General features: G+C 38.4%; 1 protein-coding gene across 1 annotated transcript in view; it reads right to left on the reverse strand.

Moving 5' to 3' along the window:
• The window catches only part of HGD (homogentisate 1,2-dioxygenase), an 86,084-nt gene that overhangs the window by 19,850 nt on the left and 42,674 nt on the right, over positions 1-23,560 (reverse strand). Inside the window, exons 6-10 of the mRNA XM_001370868.5 lie at positions 23,448-23,539; positions 21,626-21,660; positions 17,434-17,513; positions 12,207-12,306; positions 6,308-6,432 (exon numbers count right to left, since the gene is read on the reverse strand). Of these exons, the coding sequence (XP_001370905.4) occupies positions 6,308-6,432; positions 12,207-12,306; positions 17,434-17,513; positions 21,626-21,660; positions 23,448-23,539 (432 nt within the window). The remainder of the gene's footprint in view (positions 1-6,307; positions 6,433-12,206; positions 12,307-17,433; positions 17,514-21,625; positions 21,661-23,447; positions 23,540-23,560) is intronic.

The raw sequence follows: 23,560 nt of genomic DNA on the forward strand, positions 1-23,560 counted from the left end.
TGATGGTACCCAATAACTTGAACAACTGGGCCACAGGGTTTCAGGACACACCCAAAGTGCTTTGGTGAGTAAGCTTAGTTGTGGTGTTAGTTGGACATGCCTTCTGAATTTTGATCTTACTAGAGATCTTAGGAAGTCAGATCTCACATCTATCTTACATCAGCAAACATTTACTGAATGCTTACTCTGTGTGTGCCCAATTGTGTACATTGTACCAAATATTAAGGGACTCAAAGTATCTACTATGTGCAAGGCACTGGGGATACAAATATGAAGTGAAACAGCCCCAGCCCTTAAGAAGCTAATATTCTCCAGTACCAGAGATGGGAGGTCCTGGGTTCAAATCTGGACTCAGACACTTCCTAGCTGTGTGACCCTGGGCAAGTCATTTGATCCCCACTGCCTAGCACTTACCACTCTTCTGCCTTAGAACCAATCTACACATTGATTCTAAGAGGGAAGTTTTTTTAAAGATGCTAACATTCTCCTTGGATAATGCCACCTTTGGGTGAACTGACTCTTAAACTCTTAGTTAGGAATCGCCTTCAGATCTTTCAGCACATTCTTTTGAATCTTAGAATATTGTCCTGTCTTTGATTTTCCAAGATGGATTTGATTTTTTGCAATAGCCAAAAGTCAATTCAGAACCAAATCTGATGAATAGAAAATATAATTATGTTGAGAAATACAATTTTAAATTTAAAAGATAGGTATGACTCGTGGTTACAGAAGACAGATGATGAAACATACTCCATTTGGTAGAGAAGTGACATATATAGGTGCCAAGTGTTGTATATATTGACCTATGGAGACACTGCATTGGTTAATTGTTTTTTGTTATCAGTGAAAGTTATATGATGATAGACAAAAAGTTATTAGGGAATGAGTAAGAATTTTAAACATTAATAAAGCATTTTGAAATGAATTGGTACCCTAAAATGAGGTGTGTCATGGAAGCGATGAGACTGGTTTTTCCAAGAGGAATTGTAAAAATGTCCTGTGTAATGGCAGTTTCATTGGCATCCATATATCTATCACCTCCCAAGAGGACCTATTTAAGAGGATAATTTTTATTTGGATTTAAACTTATGCATTCTGAGGTGCTGGTTGAAAAACTAGCTATCTCCTTATTGTTACTGAGTGTTCAGTACCTCAGCACCCATAATTTACGAGTTAAATTTTGTGGATAGATGGTACACATTAAGAGGAGGAAGAAAGCAATGAAGATAGGTTAGTTAGCAAAGGAAATTGGATTAGGAGGAAAGACAGTCTGTTAAGATCCACAAGGGGAAAAGGCGTATATTTTAGGCCAAGAGAAAAACTTCAGCAAAGACAAAGAAGAAATATCGAGCATGGTTTATTTAACAGATAGTGGATGGTGATATTATGACAATCATGGTGGTGGAGAACTTAGAGCTGGGGAAGCCAGAAGTTACAAGTGGTAGTCAATGGCCCTAACAGAGCATTAGCTTCTCTCCCACTGCTTTAATGTCAAATGCATTTACTATTTATTCTCTCTGTCTAGTCCCTCTAAAGGCAGCTTCTCTGTATGGAAGCATAAAACCAGGAATAGGCCAAGCCTCTGGGTTGAGGTTTCTAAATTGGGTCTGATAGTATGGGCCTTGAGTTGGAAGGAGGGAGAGCAAAAAAAAAGCCAGGTCAAGCTTTTCGGTGGCAACGTATTAAGGATCTGAGGAGTCTTCTTACCTGGGTAATTTTCCCTCTGTATTTGTGTTTGTATTCCTCAGATATCTTTGAGAAAGTCTTTTTCAAGGCTACACTGATAGCTATTTGGGATCTTAGACACAGAATATACAAAAGAGCTGTACAATAATGATTTGTGTCACAGGGGAGCTCTTGGGTATGCTTATATCAAAGAAACTTGGAGAAGAAATTGCATATATATATATATAAACACACTTAGAATATTTTATTTCAAGGCAATTAAATAAGCATTTATTAAATACCTACTATATTCAAGGCAATGTTTATCTTGCATAGGATTAAAAGTTTGCTAGGATTAATAAATTAATATTAGAATAGTATAAATAGAATAGAATAAAAAGTTGCTAGAATTAAGTTTGTCATGGGCTCTTTTGGGTTTAAAGAGAAAGTTAGGTGGCACAGTAGATATAGTCAGGAAGATGAGTTCAAACCTGACTTCAGATATTTCTTAGTCTCATCTCTAAAATGGGGATAATATTAGCACCTGCCTCCCAAGGTTGTTGGGAGGATCAAATGAGATAATAATTATAAAGCACTTAGCACAGTTCCTGGAACATAGTAGGAACTATATAAAAGTTAGCTATTATTATTATTATTATTATTATTATTATTATTATTATTATTATTATTATTATTGAAAAGATCTTGATGGACCATCTTGGTCATTACAGACCAAGAATCCTCTCTGATAACATCACCAACAAGAAGTCACCCATCTACTCCCTACTGACCTCCAGAAGGGAAGAATCTACTCCCCCCCCCCACTTTGCTAAAGTTTTAGTAATTAGTTTAGTAATTAAACTTAGAAATTAGTAAAACTAAATTAGTAAACTAAACTTAGAAATTAGTAAAAATTTCCCCTTACATTGATCTCAAATTTACCTCAATTCAGCTTCTACATATTGTCCTAAGTTTTGTTTCTAGTGCTTCAAATTTACGTTTAGGCAGGAGACCTAAAATCTTTTTTTTTTTTTTAATAAGCCTCAGCAAAACTTCTTCAAAGGTATTCCCTAAGCTATCTCTTGCAAATAGAAAAAAAATAGCTTGAATGTCAGAAATGTTTATCCAGAGACAATAGTTTGGGGCTTTGGTGCCAAGAATAAGCATTTATTGTCTGAAGGAGTCTCTTGAGAAGGGAGGCCTAGGGAACTAGAATTGCCTCAACTTAAGGAAAGAGCCAGGCATAACCAGGCAGGAGAGGAAGTGTGATCAAACAAAACGAGCACCAAATTTGGAAACAGAAGCCTTCAGCTGTGTGACCCTGGGCAAGTTTCCAAACTTTTTCTGCTTGAGCACTGAGGGGAGAATTAATACCAGATGGGTAGATAGATATTACAGAAGTCAGTTCCAGCTAGGGAAATTTCTGTAATTTCTAGAGTTGTCCAAACAAAGGGATGGATTGCCTTGAGAAGAACATGCTAGAGGTCTTCTAATCGAGAATTGGGTGACCCATAATGGAGGCATTATTGGCAGGATTAATGATTTATTTAGGGGGTTGGATTAGATGATAGATGACCTCTAAGATCTCTTCTAAATGTTTTTAAGAATTCAATTAGACAATAAGGGGAGGTCACTGGAAACTTTTGAGAATGCCACTTTGATAGTTATTGGAGTTAGAAAGCATGTGCATGGGATTATGGAGAGAATGGATAGTGAGAAAATTAAGGCCATTATTCCAGAAGTTTAGTGGTGAAAGAAAATGCATAATTGGGATAATAGCAAGAAGCAAAATGTTACGTCAAGCAATGTTATTTTTTAATTGGAGAAGAGGAATCCTTCCCTGCTTGCAAGAGTCATAGGAAATTGAGAAACATAAAGGATGCTAGGGAGGGTAGGTTCCTCAAAATTGTTCAGCAGTCAAGCATTATCTAGATATTCCTAAAAGATAGGGTATGAATTTTATATGCTGTTTCCTCCTCCTCCTTCTTCTTTTTCTTCTTCTTCTTCTTCTTCTTCTTCTTCTTCTTCTTCTTCTTCTTCTTCTTCTTCTTCTTCTTCTTCTTCTTCTTCTTCTTCTTCTTCTTCTTCTTCTTCTTCTTCTTCTTCTTCTTCTTCTTCTTCTTCTTCTTCTTCTTCTTCTTCTTCTTCTTCTTCTTCTTCTTCTTCTTCTTCTTCTTCTTCTTCTTCTTCTTCTTCTTCTTCTTCTTCTTCTTCTTCCTCTTCTTCTTCTTCTTCTTCCTCTTCTTCTTCCTCCTCCTCCTCCTTCTCCTCCTCCTTCTCCTCCTCCTTCTCCTCCTCCTCCTCCTCTTCTTCTTCTTCTTCTTCTTCTTCTTCTTCTTCTTCTTCTTCTTCTTCTTCTTCTTCTTCTTCTTCTTCTTCTTCTTCTTCTTCTTCTTCTTCTTCTTCTTCTTCTTCTTCTTCTTCTTCTTCTTCTTCTTCTTCTTCTTTTCATCCCTTTTTTCTGTCTCTGTGTTTCTTCCTGTCTCTCTCTCTCCTCTTTTCTTTCTTCTTCTCTCCCTCCTCCCCTTTCTTTCCCTCTTCCCTCCTTCTACTTCTGTATCTCACAGGGAGTTTTAATTTCTAAATTTAAATTTGTTTTCAAAAATCTCCAATACTGCTTCCCCTCGAACTAAGAATAAAGTGATTTTTACCATGTCACTCAGGAGAGGATAGTTCATCTTTGGAGACCAGATAAACTGGTAGTAATGTAATTAATCTAGGAGCTGAAATACAGCAAAGGGAAAGCCAATGATAGCTATAGACATTGTTCCTTTCCTACCTGAGTTTTTTTCCTCGCTGGGAGGGTAGTTCACCACTAAGGCTCTGGTTTCTGCACTGTGAGAAACACATAGGGCAGCTAGGTCTCTATAAAATGTTGGGGTTTCAAGTCATGATATATGTGGGAGATACTGTGGTAGAGTGGGTTAAGTGGCCTTGGGTTCAGAACTCCTGGCTTTGATTCCTGGCTATACAACTCACTCACTCAGAAACTTTGAGGTCATTTACTTGTCCAAATTTCAGTTTCCTTATCTGTAAAATAGGTACAATAATATTGATGCTACCCACAGTGAACATTTATTGTAAAGATCAAGTGAAACAATGCCCTTTATAATTTTTTATATTTTATTATTATATATTATATATATATTATATATAAAAATAATTTAGGATACAAATGAAAGGCAAGTGACTTTGAATCCCACCTCAGACTAATACTAGTTTTGTGACAAGTCCTCCAAGAAGAAAATGCTTTGCAAATTTAAAAGTCAAATTTTAAAAATATATTATTATTACTTGTATTGTTATAATTGTATTGTATTGTTATAATTGCTTATTTATTATTGATGCAGCATCTATATCTGGACCTGATTAATGTATATGTTTTAGTTATATTACATACTAATTATTAATTTAGTATATACAACAATATATACAACACAGATAGGTGTATACAGTTAGAGAAATAAAGCTATTGTTATATATTAGAGAGATGGAGATATAGAAATATGATAGAAATATAGGCTGAGATAAAGACATAGGCATATGGAGATATAATAGGTATAGATGTAAAATCAATAGACAGAGATAAGACAGAAAGAGCTATAGCTAGATGAATAAAGAGATATTGAGATAGACATTAAGAGATATGATTGATAGTCAAGAGATAAAGAGATAGTCAATCTCAGCCCTTCATGACAGCTTCCAATCCTCTATACCACACTGTGCCTCTCAAAGCACACTGTATCAATCAACAATGCTAAGTACGTACTATGTATTGGGTACTTCTGGGTACTGGAAATACAAGTGTAGCATTAAGACAGTACCTCCTGGAGATGGGAGGTCTTAGGTTCAAATCTGGCCTCACATACTTCCTAGTTTTGTGACCCTGGGCAAGTCCCTTAACTCCCATTGTCTAGCTCTTACTGCTCTTCTGCCTGTTTTTTTTTTTTTTTAAAGATAGTCCCTGACCTCAAGGAGCTTATATTTTACAGCATCTTGGATGCTAATTTTAAGTCCCTGGTTTATCTCTACCACATCATTTTTTTTTGAGTCATTTTCCCCATCTGTCACTCCAGGAGAAAATGTCATGATAACATTAGCCTTGGTAAAGTGTAATTAAGAAGACTAATGTGTTATTAAAAAGCATATTATGAACCCCAAATTTAAACATAAACTCTTCTAAGAGTATATAACTCTTTGTATTATATGTGATGTTCTTCTCAACAGTAGAACTAGCCATTAGTTGACTGTAAGAATATTTTGCCAAATGTATTCAGGTGTTCTGATTCACAGAACAATAAAGATTGTTATATGTGGGCTCTCAAAATGTACCCTTAGTACCCTAATGTAATGGCATTTCAGAACAAGTGGTGCCCCCAAAAGACAGCTGAAGCTGTAACTGTAAAGCCTTCGTATCCAAGACTGAGACCTCAGAGATACAGTGTTTTTACATAAGGCCACACAGTGAGTTGATAGCAAAGCCTGAATCAGAAGCCAAATGCTCCATTCGCAAAGGAATAATTCAAAAATTTTTTGGTTATATGATTTAGCATCTCATCTATATGTTATGTTTCCTGCTATGTTCACAGACATTGAGAGTGCTAGAATTTACTTTGCTTCTGGGGGAGATATTTCTCATTACCTGTTTGGCAGCAAAAAGCTTGCCCTGGTACTTATTAATCACAGTGTAACCACTTGGCACTTGACGATCTTCATACCAGGCAACAGGCACCAAGAAATCTCTAGGGTTAGCCAGGCCATTGGCACCTGAAATGAAAAAATACAAATAGCAGTTACATCTTAAATTTCATCTAGATGTTTCCTTGAGTGGGTTACTTTAAAAATTATTTTGTTTTAAATATTTTGTTATATTTACTGTTGTCTAGCTTTTACTGCTTCATATATTTAAAATAAATTATTGCTATTTTCTGTTTCTTACTTACACTTCCATATTATCAATTAATCTTTTCCGTTTTCCTACCCAAGAGCCATCCTTTATGACAACTAGTAATTTTTTAGAGAAAAAAGGCAGTTCTACTGATCAATATATTGAAAATGTCCAAAAATATGTGAAATGTGTAACACCTGTGGACCTCCCATCTCCAGCAAGGGATAGGTAGGGGTATTGACATTCCTCTTGATCTTTATAATTTTGTTACCTTTACTTTTGCTTTTTTGGTGTTTTGTTTTTCTTTCAATTTATAGAGTTGTAGTTAACTACTGCATACATTGTATTCTTGGTTGTGCTTACTTCACTCTGTATCAATTCATATAGATATTCCTATGCTTTTCTGTATTCCTTATACATATCATTTCTTAGAGCACAGCAATATTCCATTACATTAATGCACCAAAATTTGTTTGGGCATTCCTCTTTTGATGGGCATTGACATTGTTTCCAATTCTTAGCTATCACAAAAAGGTGCTGCTATTTATATTTTGGAATATATAGAGACTTTGTTCTTTTTTACTTTACTTTTCTTAGGAATGGAATCTCTGGTTCAAAGAATATGAACACTTTACTCACATGTTATGGAAAATTCCTAACATTTCAAAAGTAATTGTACCATTCACAACACGACTAACGATGTACTAGTGTGCTCATCTTCCCTCTACCCCTTCAACATTGACTATTACTATTTTTGGTCATTTTTTTTTCAGTTTTCAGAATGTCTGATAAAACCTCAATGTTGTTTTTATTTGCATTTCTCTTATTTGTGATTTGGAGATTTTTTCCCCACATAGTTGTGAATAGTTGGCAGTATTTGAAGGACTATTTATTTATATCCTTTGACCATTTATCTAATGGAGAATGACTATTAGTTGTTTTTATTAATTGTTTAAATATCTTTGATACCAAACTTTTATCAGAGAAATTTGATACAGGGTTTTTTTTCTCATCTAATCATTTTTCTCCTTGTCCTAAACTCATTAATGTTACCTGTGAAGAAGCTTGCAGTTATCTCTTTTATCTTTGGTAACTGCTTCTATCTTTTATTTCATTAAGAATACATCTCTAATTCATTACTTTGAGAGGGATATGATCTGTTTTCTTTTCTAAATTTTAAAATTATGTTATTTTAAATATTAAGGGCATGTATCTATTTGGAATGTGATATAGGGTGTGGTGTAAGGTGTTAGTCTAAGTTTAATTTTTGTCAGACAGCTTTCCGTGTGGTGCAAAGTTGTATGTATATTCTTTTGATATCCCATTTAGAAGAATCCTTAAGTCTTTTAACTAGTTTCTCCAGAAATTTGTTCAGTTCTATATTTTCCCTTTTGTTTATCTTTTTGTTAGACTTATACAAAACTGATAGAGGGAAATTGAAGTCTCCTGTTATTATTCAGTTACTTTCTATGTCTTCTTGAAAATCATACTTTCCTTTATGAATTTGGATGCTAAGGCATTTGCAGCATATATGTTTATTAAGGATATTGGTTTATTATTCTAGTTCCTTTCAGCATATTATAGTTTTCTTGTTCATCTTTTATTTTTTAATAGATGTTTTTGCTTTGTATAATAGCAACTCCTATTTTCATGGATTCACTTGATGCAGAGTAAAATTTTTTCCCCATTCCCTGTTTCATTTTGTATGTCTTTATTTTTTAAATGTATTTCTTACAAGTAACAGATCATAGAATTTTGTTTTCTAATGCAATCTGTCCCTCTTTTTTGTTTCATTAGATAATTTAAACCATACTTTTAAGCAATAGGTTTGTATTTCCCTGCCTGTCTCTTAAAATTTTTTGTTATAATTTTTCCCTCTTGCTATAAATACAGTACAATGTCCCATTTTTTTAAAGGTGGTTTTGTTCCTACTGGCTCCCTTCCCCTTCTCCATCCCCGATTCTCATTTATTCCCTCTTTCAAGTTTTTGGTTATTAGTTCCTCTTTGCTACTTTTATCTAGTTATGTATTTCTTCTCCTTTTTTCCTTTCAGTTATTAAAATAATCCTTCTTTCTTTCCCCTTCAATTAGATCTATCCTTTAGTTTTTAATTTTTTATTTTGTGTACCCCTTTCTAAAAAGAATTTTTCTCACTGTCTTCATTGTCCACTTTCTCTTTCTATTTGTTTCATATGATCAAAGCCTCCAAGGTATCCATTCCAGCTCTATCTCTAGGTTCTTTTTGCTACTGCCTTGTAGAGCTTACCCTAAGGATTCCCTTTTCCCACAATTCCTCATTCTCAGAGCAATGTCAGTTTTCATAGATGTCACTATGTATACTGCCTCGTATTAGGACTCCCTTCCCTGCCCCTGCAATGATCTATACCTTCTCTTTTTGACTTTTTTCTCCAATATTTCTCTAGAAATCTCATCCCTGCATCAGTGCTCTTCCTCTCCTCCAGTTGCCATTTTCTCTCAGGGTTCCCAACTCCTCCTCATCTTCTAGGAGAAGTAGCTTTTTAGGTTTCAAATCCCAGAAGCCTCATCCAATGTAAGGTCCTCATCTCTCTTCACCCATAGTAGCATTCATTAGTGGAACCTCTTCCCACCTCCACAATAAGAAATCTTTCCTTTCCCCATTTTTCATTTTTACTCTTTTCTTCCTTGCCCATCTCCTCTGAGACCACAAAGGTCACTTTTCCCTCCCAGCTAGCCCTTGATTAGAAACCATTGCATCACTCACTCTTCTCTATTCCTTTGTTCTCCTCTCCTCCTTTCATATGTTTTCCTATGTTGCAATGTAGTTCCACAAAACAAACATTAACTTGTAGGCAAGGTGTCACCAGGTTTTTTAAATAAATTCCACCTCTTCACCTCTTCATCATTACCTCTTCCAGATTTCTGCCTTCATCCCTGTCTCCTTGTGCTCATTTAGAAAGGAATCTCTTTCTTTTTGTTGTCACTGATGCTGTCTGAATTTATTTACTCTTTCTGCCACTCTGATGCCTAGGGTTTTTGATAAGCAAATGATCCCTTCAGTTCTAAAAATGTTTCAAATTCTTCTGTATTATTGAATGCCCATCTTTTGTCCTATATGGTTAAGCTCAGATTTGCACATTTAAGCTCAGAGATAGACCATCCCAGGCTGCTCCAAAGCTCTTCAAAATATATTAGTCCATTCCCTCATCCTCTTTCTAGTAGGGGCAGAATAATCTTTAATCCTTCCTTCAAATTTTCTTTCCTATGTATTTGAAGGTTTTTCTCTTGATGGCTTGCAGAACTTTTTGTTTCTGAATTGAATTAAAAAAAAAAACCCTTACCTTATCAATACTAGGTATTTGTTCTAAGGCAAAAGAACAGTAAGGGCTAGGTAACGGGGGTGGGGGGGTGGGGTGGGGGGGTAGGTATTAAGCAACTTACCCAGGATCGTACAGCTAGGAAGAGTCTGAGACCAGATTTGAACTCAGGACATCTCTGGGCTTGGCTCTCTATCGACTAAACCATTTCATTGCCCTCTCTGAACTGAATTATTAACTTTAACATTGAAGTATCTTGGACTTTGTAGCCTTTTTCCTTTCTGGGATTGCTCTATGAATGCTTTCAATTGTAATTTCATTTTCCATGTTCAAAAATTCTGGAAAGTTCTCATTGCTTCCTACTTCACTGCTACATGTAATAGTATTTCTATCTATTGCTCCCTTTCCTGTTTATTTGCTGAGATTTGCCTTTGCAGACTCAAGTTTTTCATATTCTGCTTATTATTTCTGCTGTGCAGGACACAAATGCTGTTCTTATAATTCTCATTTCTCTTTTATTTGCTTATTTCTATTTTTTTCCTCATTTCTCTTTTAAACCATTCAGAAACAGCATGTTGTGGTTCTTTGTTCTCAAATTCCACAGGGTTCTCTATCTCACCAAGTTCTGGATCATTTTTTTTCATTTTGCAATATTTATTCATAGATACCCAAGTTCATTCACTAGCTCTAGAGACCTATTTATAAAAGTCTTTGAGAAGTCTTCTGAAATCACTGGTATTTTCATTTTCTCCCTTCCCCCTTCCGTATCTTTCATTCCTGACTCCCTCCCCTCTGATTTTGGTTTCCCTAGGGGATGAATCTCAAAATGTCTTGCCCTTCTCTGACACTGGGCAATTCACTATTCATCAGCCTAGGTCTCTGCCTCAACTGACTCCTGAGTGAACAGAACTGGTCTCAGATGGCGCTTGTGCTCTTTTCCTCAGGCTTGGGTGAAATCATGGGTGCAGACCAGAATAGGAGATAGGTCTGAAGCTCTGATTTCATTGCTATGTGGTCATGATGACAAACCTATGGCATACATGCTAAACAGGGCATACAGAGCCTTCTCTGTGGGCATGGGTGTTGTGGCCCACCAGAGTTATTTACTAGAAAAGCAGAGAGACTCCAGTGAAGCTGCTCCCTTCCCCCTCTCCATCATATCTGAGGATATTACTCACTTCCTCACTGCTCTTCTGCCCAATGGGAATGCCTACTCCATCCCCTCTCTGGGGTAAGGTGGGCAGCTCACAGGGGCAGAGCTGGAGGGGAAGTGGAGTGCTTGGGCCACTCCCTTTTCCCACTCCATGTGTGCCTGAGGACATTCCTTACTTCACCTGCCCTTCTGTCCAGCAGCCCAATGGGAGCACTTCCTCCCTCCTCTTTCTGGAGTAAGAGGAGTGTGGCACTTGGTCTGGGGGGTGGGTGGGACATGGCACACAGTCTCTAAAAGTTTTGCCATCACTGTTATAGGGAATGCTCATAAGAAGAAGCTCCCTCTTCCAATGCAGGTTGGAACCTTTCTATAACTTAGAGCAGGGGTCCCCAAAATTTTACACAGGGGGCCAGTTCACTGTTCCTCAGACCGCTGGAGGGCTGGACTATAAAACTCGAACCCGAACCCGAACCAGGCAGCAATATACACAGTGAGGAATCTCCTCCCCCAGATTGCCACTCTCCATGCTGATGTCTTCTATTGTGCAGCCACATAATCCTTTGACTATGTCACCAGAAATAGTACTGTATGTGAGTGATGCCATGCTTTGCAGTGCCACCACATACAGTGCACCTCTCACTGACCACCAATGAAAGAGGTGCCTCTTCCAGAAGTGTGGTGGGGGCTGAATACATGGCCTCAGGGGGTCACATGTGGCCCACAGGCTGTAGTTTGGGGACCCCTGACTTAGATCTTTGAAGAGTTGCCTGGGATATTGCAAGTCTAAATAACATGTTCAATGTCACAAAACCAGTATGTGTGTCAGAGGCAAGACTTGAACTTGAGTCTTCATGGATTCAAGGTTGGTTCTCTTTTTATTATGTCATGCTGTCACATAAGAATATACCTATGTATGTATGCATGCATAAATGTATATATGTGTAAATATATATATATCAATACTATTCTAGTCCTATGCCAAGCCTTATAGCAATAAATTCTCATGTCAAGCACCCATTTCTTTATCCTCTAATACCATTCCAGGCATTGTATGTAGTAGTTGAACATAAAGAACCTATATTCTAGCGAAGAATAAGGGAAATGGGAATTTAAATTACAAAGTGAAAGGTAAAGGGTATATAGTTTCTCTATTATCCTTAAGAGCCCATTGAGTGATATTTAGAGATAGGAAGTAAGGTTTTACCAATAGGTCCCAGGTCAGGCAACTCAAAGTGGACTCCATAGACCTCTAGGATGTAGCCTCTGGTCTCCTCAAATACATCCACGCTGAACCTCATTCCTCTCTGGAAAAGGAAGCAGACATTAGGGTCTCCTATAAAAGCCGTAGCCACTTTGACAGGGAGACCTCCAGCAGCCCCCACATTCAGAAATCAAAGGTCATGTTTATCAAATAGCTGCATCATGAACAAGAGAATAGAACTGAATTTGTGATCCCACTTGTATCTCCAGACAATCTTGGGATTAGAGGATTGTAGAGAAAGCACCTCAAATATACCTCACCCCTTGATAAGCAGCCCATCCAGAGCAGCTAGATAGCACAGTGAATAGTGCCAGCTCTGGTGTCAGGAGGTCCTAGGTTTGAATCTTCCCTCAGATACTTCCTAGTGGTATGACCCTATACAAATCTGCCAAACCCTTATCACATTTCTCTCTTGGAATTCATATTAAGGCAGAAGATAAGGGTTAAAAAAAATAACCAACCAATCCCCAGGCCTCTACTTTGCCCTGTCTTGATTGAGTCCCACAGACTCACCATCCGCCATGCCATAGAGTGTGTCACCTCCATTGCATCTCCTACTTCCTTTTCCATTTCTTGCTCAGGGAGAGATAATCAAGACAACATCGCCATGGCTACTGTAAAGTAGGTGACCCTCTACTCTCCTATGGCTCTACGAAGGATATCTGGGATTCTGAGCCTTAAAGGGCCACCCTGGCCAAAGCTCCAGTTCCAGGCTACCATTCTCTGGTGCCTCCTCCCATTAATGGCAGCCCCTGGTATCCTGATCCAATTCTATCCTAACCTTCCCTGGTTCCTTTTGGAACCCCTATTCTATTGTTACCAACTTGCCTTTCCTAGTGAATCGGTGGCTTCCCCCATTCACTTGGAATATATTTTTCATTGAATTTCCTATGCACATATTGTTTCCAGCCACCTCACTATAGTCTTTGTGGGCAAAGACTTTGCATTTTGTCTTTGTATCCCAGCACCTAGTACAGTGCCTGGCACACAGCAGAACTTTTCAAAAAATGCTTGTTTGGTTTAATTGAATCAACTCTAGTCCATTCTCTGCCTTGTTTAGACCTAGGTGAAGCCAAGACAGCTTCTTCAGGCTGGATTCAATGAGGTTTTACTCAAAATATCCAACTTCATTCCTCTCTGAATCTCAGTTTTCTCATCTGTAAAATGAAAGGCTTAGACCAGAAGCCTCCAAGGTTCTTTCCAGCCATTATATTCTATGGCCTTTATGGTCAGAATTGCTGAATTCTCCAGATAATCTAGTGTAAGGAAGGCTGCTGAAAGTTGTCAGAAGAAATAATCAATGTGACAAGAGGAAAAGATGACTAATGGGGTTCTGGTGAATTTACAGCTAGAACTTTGGTAGGGAAATAAACTTTAAAAGGACTGAAACACTTAACAGTTTTGCCAAGTTGAAAGTGTTATCAGTGTAGGTAGGTGACTCAGTGGATAGAAAGTCAGAACTAGAGTTGAAAGGTCCTGAGTTCAAATATGATGTTAGATAATTTCTAGCTGTGTGACCCTGGGCAAGTCACTCAACCCAAATTGTCTAGCCGTTACCACTTTTGTGCCTTGGAGTCAATTCTAAGACAGAATGTAAGGATTTATTTAAAAAAAAAAAGAAAGAAAAAGCTATGGTACCAAGATTTAGACCAATAATCTTGCCTAGATTGATCAAGTTAACCAACTTGGACAAAATCAAGATTGGGAGTTTCAGGAGAATGGGTTGGAAAGGAATTAAGGAGGAGCTAAGGCAGAGCAACCAATTAGGGCAGAACAAGCTTAATTCTATGTAAGTCTAATTATATTATCTGTATTGGACTGATCAGACTTCTGTAAACTCTATAACTTTCTCCTTTGGTTTGTTTGTACCTGTATTTTCCCCTGTAGTGCTTTATTTTTTAATTTAAAAAAATCTCTTACATTCTGTCTTAGAATCAATACTAAGTTATTGGTTCTAGGAAAGAGCAGTAAGGGCTAGGCAACTAGAGTTAAATGACTTGCCAAGGTCACCCAGCTAGGAAGTGTCTGAGGCCAGATTGGAACACAGAACCTCACATCTCCAGGCCTGGCACTCTGTCCACTGAGCCACCTAAGTGCCCCTCCTGTAGTGTCTTAAATAACTACTCATCAATTGGGAAGAATTTTGTTTTGTGACTCTATCCAATTTTGGTATGAAGTTGTAGGAATTGTGCTTGCATATGCATATGTGTTAAGAATCAAATGCCTCAGACACTTCCCAGCTGTGTGACCCTGGGCAAGTCACTTAACCCCCATTGCCTAGCCCTTACCACTCTTCTGCCTTGGAGCCAACACACAGTATTGACTTCAAGATGGAAGGTAAGGGTTTTAAAAAAAAAAAGAATCAAAAAGTTTTTTTTTTTCTTTCTCAGCAATGGTAAGAGGTGATGGGAGAGAAAGTAAATGTTTATTGTTTGATAGATTGATAAAAGCATTTATTAAGCAGGGATAGCAAAGATTGCTCAGTGGATAGAGACTCACACCAAGAGATAGGAGGTCCTGGGTTTAGATCTGACCTCAGAGAATTCCTAACTATGTGGCCCTGGGCGAGTCACTTATTGTTATGACTTGGAACCCAAACTTTGGTATTGATTCTAAGATGGAAGGTAAGGATTACAGGAAAAATTAAAAATAAATATTTATTAAGTGTTTTCTAAGTAGCAGTTATGAATATAAACACAAATAAGCCCTCAAGGAGCTTATGGTCTAAGGTAGATGGAGTCAGGGAAGACAAAATATAAAAGGAACCTGAAAAACTGTTAGGGAGAAGTGGAAAAGATTGGAGAGACAGGAGCAGAATGTAGAGAAAACAATTTTAGAATGCCAGACTTATAACAATAATAAATCAAGCTGGAGGCTGGAAAGAGTGGACCCTGCTTGCCCATAGACTTTTTGGCATCTCTTAGCCCCTCGCTCCAGCTCCCAGAGTTGGTGTCGAATCTTTGAAACAGTAAATGGAGAGCAACTAGGTAGCACAGTGGATAGAACTCCAGGACTCACACACACACACACACACACACACACATGCATTATAGAGAGGTTGATACTTAGTATATGAAGTCTAGTACACTATACTAAGTATATATGAATATGTATATGAGATGTAGACTATTTACATAGATGTATATATCTATATCCACGGAGAGAAATATGTATATCTCATATTTAGACACATGTATATTTATTATATTATATTATATGCCGCCACCACCTTTGAAGATGAGCGACGTTGACGTCTTGCTGCTGCACATGAACGCCGACACCAGGCCACAGCCGCACCTCCCATAACAACGGGCGTCCCAGGCCCCATGTGCCACAAACTGTGTGCCTCAGCCTTTGGACTCCAAAGCCACATGAGGGTACACCGTAGATGATAATGCACAAAGACAATGTCATTCTCGATCACTGAGAGACTACCGCTAACTATTATATTTCATATACTAAGTATCAATTCTAAGACAGAATGTAAGGGCTTTAAAAAATCCCAGTAAATGGTTAGGAGCCCTCATCAACTCATGAGTAGACTATAGTAATAGCCCGCTGGTTGTTCTGCCACTTTCAAGTCTCTCCTCACTCCAATCCGTCCTCCATTCATCCATGGAAGTGACGCCACATCTCTACTCAACAGACTTCCAGTGACTTCTAAATCTCTAGGAGCAAATACAAAATGCTCTGTTTGGCATTCAAAGTCCTTCCTAACCTGGTCCTCTGTTACCTTTCTGATTTCCACCTTCCTCTTAATTTCCGGGCCTTCCATCTGGTAATTATTTCCCATTTATCCTACATGTAGCTTGCTCTGTAAATATGTGTTTGCATGTTCTCTCCCCTAGTAGATTATAAACTCTTTGAAGGCAGGGACTGTCTTTTGTCTCTTTTTACATCCACAGTGTCTGGCACATAGTTCTTCCTTCCTTCCTTCCTTCCTTCCTTCCTTCCTTCCTTCCTTCCTTCCTTCCTTCCTTCCTTCCTTCCTTCCTTCCTTCTTTTCTCCCTTATATTCTTTCTTTCTTCCTTCCTTCCTTCCTCCTTCCCACTCTTTCTCTCTTCCTTCCTTCCTTCCTTCCTTCCTTCCTTCCTTCCTTCCTTCCTTCCTTCCTTCCTTTCTTCCTTTCTTTCTTCCTTTCTTTCTTTCTTTCTTTCTTCTTTCTTTCTTCCTTTCTTTCTTTCTTTCTTTCTTTCTTTCTTTCTTTCTTTCTTTCTTTCTTTCTTTCTTTCTTTCTTTCTTTCTTTCTTTCTTTCTTTCTTTCTTTCTTTCTTTCTTTCTTTCTTTCTTTCTTTCTTTCTTTCTTTCTCTCTTTCTTTCTCTCTTTCTTTCTCTCTTCTTTCTTTCCTTTCTCTCTTTCTTCCTTTCTTTCTTTCTCTCTTTCTTTCTTTCTCTCTTTCTTCCTTTCTTTCTTTCCTCTCTTCCTTCCTTCCTTCCTTCCTTCCTTCCTTCCTTCCTTCCTTCCTTCCTTCCTTCCTTCCTTCCTTCCTTCCTTCCTTCCTTCCTTCCTTCCTTCCTTCCTTCCTTTCTCTCTTTCTCTCTTTCTCTCTTTCTCCCTTCCTTCCTTCCTTCCTTCCTTCCTTTCTTTCTTTCTTTCTTTCTTTCTTTTCTTTCTTTCTTTCTTTCTTTCTTTCTTTCTTTCTTTCTTTCTTCTTTCTTTCTTTCTTTCTTCTTTCTTCTTCTTTCTTTCTTTCTTTCTTTCTTTCTTTCTTTCTTTCTTTCTTTCTTTCTTTCTTTCTTTCTTTCTTTCTTTCTTTCTCTCTCTCTCTCTCTCTCTCTCTCTCTCTCTCTCTCTTTCTTTCTTTCTTTCTTTCTTTCTTTCTTTCTTTCTTTCTTTCTTTCTTTCTTTCTTTCTTTCTTTCTTTCTTAGAATCAATACTGTATTTCCAAGGCAGTAGAGTGAGTAGCTAAGCAATGATGGTTAAGTGACTTGCCCAGGGTCATACAGCTAGGAAGTGTCTGAGACCAGATTTGAACCTAGGACCTCTTGTCTCTAGGCCTGGCTCTCAATCCACTGAGCTACACAGCTGCCCCAATAGTTGGTACTTTATGATTTTTTTTTATTAATTAGTTGATTTATCCAAATGCCTTCTTGCTTTTGCTAAATTTAACCTAAACCAGATGGAGGGGGGGATGGGTTGGGCTGGAAAGGATGGATATTTTCTTTACCTGAATGACACAGATCTCATTGGGCTCCACCAGCATCTTCCCAAACTCAGTGTAAATGAGAAGCTTCCCTAGCTGTGGAACTAAAGAGAAAGACACATTCAGGATTCCAAGAAGCAAGAGATCCTTCCATCTCTGCAAATACAGAAAACATAGCTAGGCTTAAGGGTGAACCTCTTGTTGATAAAAGGTGTTAGATTCAGAGCCCTGCAGGCTGACACCCAATCAAAGAAATGAACTGAACAGCCTTCCAGCAATACTAAGCACATTCTTGGAAATTCTTGGGTACAGTTTATCTTGAAGTTTAGTTATTGGCAGTGGAAAGGTGAGGAAAGAAGGAGAGTGAAGGATAAATCTGGCATTTATTTGTTCCCTACAGTAACCCTAGGAAATAAGTTTTATTATTATATCTGTTTTGAAGATGGGGGGGGGATGAGGCTCATAGAAGCTAAATGACTTGCATGGTTTATTGTCAAATGGGTAGTAAATCTGAGGCAGGATTTGAACTCAGGTCTTCCTGACTTCATATCCATCACTTTATCCAGTGAAGTGGAGACAATTCCCATTTGAGATAGTCCTGGAGAGGCTATCTTAGCCTTAGATTATGTCTGAACCTATAAATTCAGGGGAAGTCTAAAAAGTTCCCTAGGAATTTGATTTGCCACAAACAACAAGGGCAGAGGTTTGGTCTGGCATTGTTCTTTACCCACTCCTCACCTGCCCCAAGTCCATCTCTGATCTGTTCTCCCTTCAATGCTGGGCATTAGAAGGACTCTTTGAACCAGCAGAGAATCCACCAGTATAATTCAGACTCTGGAGTGCCTGACACAGGAGTGCTCTAATTCAGAATGGCTTGGGTCCAAATCTAAAGAGGTCAGCTATATCAAACGTTATGGCAATGACTTGGCTCACAATTCTCCTGGGATTGCTTCCAAGGCTAATCTGATTGGCAGAGGGTAGCTTTCCTGGAGAAAGTCATATATCTAGGTTTGAAATCTTGGTGTCATCCTAGACTCCTCTCTCATCCCATTTATGCAGTTGGCTTCCAAATCTTGTCATTTCTACCTTCTCTACATCTCTGGTCTAAGTTCTATTCTGCCTACTCACACAGTCATCACTCTAGTTTAAGTCTTCATCACCCCTCATCTGGACTGTTTCAAAAGCCTTCTAATCAGTGTCCCTTCTCGAAGTCTCTCAATATTCTACTCCATTCTCCACAGAGCTGCCAAGATGATTTTTACCTAATGTGAAAATCTGGCCATGTCATCAGTTTACTCAGTAAACTCCTCCCTATTCCTCCAGGATCAAATTCTTCTGTTTGTCATTTAAGGTCCTTCACAAGCTGGCCCTTGGCTACCTTTCCAGGCTCCTTATATACATTTCTACATACTCTATGATCCAGTAACAATGGCTTACTTACTGTTTCTCACTGACAACACTCCATCTTTAAGGCTTGGTGTTAATTATTCCCCAAGCCTAATATGTTCTGTCTTCTCACCTTAGGAACTCTGGCTTAGATTTAGTTCATACCACCTTTGGAGGAAGCTTTTCCCTATCTCCAAAGATGCTATATATCCTTCCTCTCAAAGGTGACTTCCACTGACTTTGTATGTATCTGGTATGTACTTAAAGGCAGCAAGTTGGTGCAGTAGATAGAACACTAGGTCTACTCATCTTTATGAGTTCAAATCTAGCCTTGGATATGTACTAGCTGTGTATCCCTAGCCAAGTCACTTAAACCTGTTTGCCTCAGGTTCCTTATCTGTAAAATGAGCTGAAAAAGGAAATGGCAAACCACTTCAATGTCTTTGCCAAGAACAACTCAAATAGGATCATGAAGAGTCTGATATGACTGAAACAACTGAGTCACAAGTATGTACCTAATTATTTACTTGCTACCCCTCCCCCCAACACTAGAATCTAAGCTCTTTGTGGACAGAGACTGTTTTTTCTTTCTTTATATTTCCAGCCCTTGCCAAAAAACAGGTACATAATAAATATCTGTTGATTGGAGTTATTTTTACAATCAGAAAATTTAGACCCATGTTGGTGAACCTATGGAACACATGTTAGAGGGTGCCAAAGGGGGCTGTTCCCTTCCCCCTCTCCACATACGCCTGAGGACATTTCTCTCATCACCTGTCCCTCTACTCAGCAGCCCAATGGGAGCATGTCCTCCCTCTCCTGTCTATAGTAAGATGGGGGTCGGGGGAGATGGGGTGGGAGCTCACATGTAGTGTGAGGGTTGAGGTTTGGGTACTTGGTCTCTAAAAGATTTACCATAACTGATCTAGACCATTCATGAAGAACAACCCTCAGTTCAAATCTGGAGGGAAGAGGATGGTGAATTCTACTCACTGAAAGAAAACCAAGGAGAAACCAGGTAGCACAGTGGATTGAGTGCCAGGCCTGAAGTTGGAGGAACTTGGGCTCAAATTTGGTCTCAAATACTTCCTAGTTGTGTGATCCTGGGCAAGTCACTTAGCTCTGTTTTCCTAGACTTGCTTCCTTTCTGTCTAGGAATTATTATTAAGACAGAGAGTAAGGGTTTAAAAAAAGAAAACCAGAAAGTACTCCAGTACTACCATGGGATCAAAGAGAATTCCACCAGAAGGCTTCATTTATGATATATGAATAAAATAAGGCTTGGAATTCTTTAAGTCTGTTGGTCGGCAGACAAGTTGCTCATAAATCAGGTCTATCCTTGTTTACCTTGACTCCTCCACCCATAGATGGCAAGATAAGGAACTTTTGAAATAGATGAATCTACTATTGTGGTAAATTCATAGCATACTATAAAAAAGAGGGAACAAGCTGGGTATAGTGGAGATTAGCAGCCCTCTTTTTTTAACCTTTTTACATGGGAAAGTTCATGTTCATAGTGTCTATCAAGTCCAGTGTAGCTAAAAATAAAGGTCTAATAACAGCATTTTGATCAAAACAGGCTGGAAGAAGAAGTCATGACTTTTTGGTAGGGAAAATAGGGAGTATACTTGGAGACATCTTCACAAATATACCAAAATCCTTAGTGTAGTGGAAAAAAGCAATGAATTTGTAAGTCAAAGGATTATGGGCTCAAATTCTGATCCTAGTTCTATGTGACCTTGGTAGTCAGTTAAGCTCTTTGGGCCTTGATTTTCCCATTTATAATTCCCTAAGGCCCCTTTCTGTTCTAATGCCTAGTTGTTGAAAGAAAACCTTAGAGGTGGCAGCTAGCTCACACAATGGATAGAGTTCCAGGCCTGTAGTTGGGGGGGACCTGGGTTCAAATTTGGCCTCAGTCACTTCCTAGCTAAGTGACTCAGGTTAAGTCACTGTATCCCATTGTCTAACCCTTGCCATTCTGCCTTAGAGTGGTTAAAAGGGCAGAAGGCAAAGGTTTAAAAAAAGGAAGGAAGAAAGGAAGAAAGGAAGAAAGGAAAGAAAAGAAGGAGGGAAGGAAGAAAGGAAGGAAAGAGGGAAGGAAAGAAGGAAGAAAGGAAAGAAGGAAGGAAGAAAAGAAAAAAGGAAGGAAGGAAGGAAGGAAGGAAGGAAGGAAGGAAGGAAGGAAGGAAGGAAGGAAGGAAGGAAGGAAGGAAGGAAGGAAGGAAGGAAGGAAGGAAGGAAGGAAGGAAGGAAGGAAACCTTAGAGATTCTATCAACTAAGAAAAAAAGGTTTGTTTTAGATTGTCTAAAGGTCAAATTCAGATGGATGTAATCATTCGGGTGATTGTATATACATGTTGGTGTGTATACAAATCATGTATATATTTGTTTGTATAAATACACATGCATATATATATGCATATAATATGCAGATTGTCCACCCCTTATTGTCCCATCTTTTCCTGGGTAGTGGTCAAGTTAAATTGTACTCTTGTACTAGTTTATCATATCTTGATCTTTTTCATCATGACTTTTTTTTCATCCATACATTGCACTGATCTCCTGAGCTAGGTCTCTTGTGAAAGAATAGCAGAGCCCAGTAGGGAAGACATATACATCAAAAGGAAATATAAGATGGATTTGTTGAGGAACATCAACCATTGTTTCTGGACCATTAATGGACTTCAGGCATCAGTTGACTATAAGATTAAAGAATTGAAAAATTCAAGAATGCAGGAAATGAGTTATTTATGAATTACTAGGAAACAGAAACAATAATTTGTGGCTAGAGACCACTAAAGAACCAGGAAAAGACCTCTCCATAACTCACCAATCAAGAAATCACCATCTGAATTGTAAAAGCATCTGGAAAGAAGGTAGAAAACAGTTTTTGAGAAGTTCAATATCATACACATAAAAGCACAGTAAGGGGCAATATGGTGTTCCTGAAACCAAAAGAGATTTGGAGTCAGAGATTTTAGGTTCTAGTCCTGGTTCTGCCACCTTGTTGCACCCATGAGATCTTCAACAAGACTCTTTCTGGGTCTCAATTGACTTATCTATAAAATGGGGGTGGGAGTTTACTAGATGACTTATAAAACCCCTTCTAGTTCTAAAATAGCTATATGACCCTAAATGTATCAAACATGACATATTAAATAAAGAGATGGCCTCATTGTCAAGAAGAACTGGATTCAATGCCGGTCTCTGACACAGACTGGTTTTATGACCCTGGATAAATCACTTACTCTCTTCATGCCATCAGACAACTCCAGTACTCTTTTTTTTTTAAATCCTTACCTTCCACCTTAGAATCAACCCTGCACATTGGTTCCAAGGCAGAAGAGTGGTAAGGGCTAGGCAATGATGGTTAAGTGACTTGCCCAAGGTCACACAGCTAGGAAGTGTGTTAGGCCACATTTGAACCTAGGACCTCTAGGTCTGACTCTCAATCCACTGAGCAACCCAGCTGTCCCCTCCAAGACTCTTAAAGTGGTTGGAGACAGATCTACATTAGTAGGAGGAGTTCTTAAATGAGAGTTTCCTACCTTATGAAATCACAGATCTGGTCTTTCCTCTAGGAAAGGCTGTGGGGTAACTTAAAAGGAGAGGACCATACCTTCTGATAAAACAAGTAGAAAAGAAGAAGAGCCAGGGGATTTTTTGAGGCACTAATAATGAGGGAGGGAATAAATCTATAGGATTACCTAAGAACATTTGCCAATTCTTTGCCTACATATAAGCATACTGCTAGCAGTGTAGCTATATCCTCAAAGTAAATCATTTTTATTTCCAGAATGCTTATTTGTTAAAGCCTGAAGGAGAATAAAGTAGGGTTGCTTCAAAAATTCCCTCTTACATCCCTCCTTCCTTCCTTCCTTCCTTCCTTCCTTCCTTCCTTCCTTCCTTCCTTCCTTCCTTCCTTCCTTCCTTCCTTCCTTCCTTCCTTCCTTCCTTCCTTCCTTCCTTCCTTCCTTCCTCTTATTGAGAATCACTTTTAATAAGTTAATATCATAGACTTATTTTAGGGAAGAGGATTTACAATGATTGCTGATTACCTACCTTATAGAATGAGAAGTATAAGGATTATGTAGGGAAATATGGGATGGATAAAATCAATACACCTGTATTCATGCCCAGATTCTGACTATACACAAAAATGGGAAAGTTACTTATCTGAAGCCCAATTGACTCATTTGTAGAACAGAGACAATAAACTCATATGCACTTCTTGCCTTGAGGGTTTTTTTTTTGGAGGAAGATACTTTAAAGTTTAAAACAGTATATAAGAATGAACTATTATTACCTAGGGGGATTTGTAACTGTTGACAAATTTAATTATTTAATTGGTCATCCTCAAGGACAAGCATGACTCAGTTTCTTCATTTGTAAAAAGCATAATTTGCTCTAGATAATCTCTAAGGTCCCTTCCAGGGGCAGCTGGTTGGCACAGTGGATAAGAGTGCTGAGCCTGGCCTAAGGAAGGCTTGCATTCAAATTTGGCCTGTCACTTACTAGCTGTGTGACCCCTAGGCAAGTCACTTAACCCTTTTTGCTCCAGTCAGTCATATAACCCACTATATGATCTGTCCTAATTGGAAATCTTAGTATAAGAACATCCTCTGGTATTCAACAGGGAGCTAGTTGCTTACCTGTTAACCATAGAAGTATTACAGATGAAAATGTGAATGGCAATCCCATTATTGGACTTAATATCTCCAGCTCCACACAAGGTATGAAGTCCCTAGGGAACAAAGGTCACCCC

Source organism: Monodelphis domestica, chromosome 4 (assembly GCF_027887165.1).
Source record: "Monodelphis domestica isolate mMonDom1 chromosome 4, mMonDom1.pri, whole genome shotgun sequence".
NCBI classification, from domain to species: Eukaryota; Metazoa; Chordata; class Mammalia; order Didelphimorphia; family Didelphidae; genus Monodelphis; species Monodelphis domestica.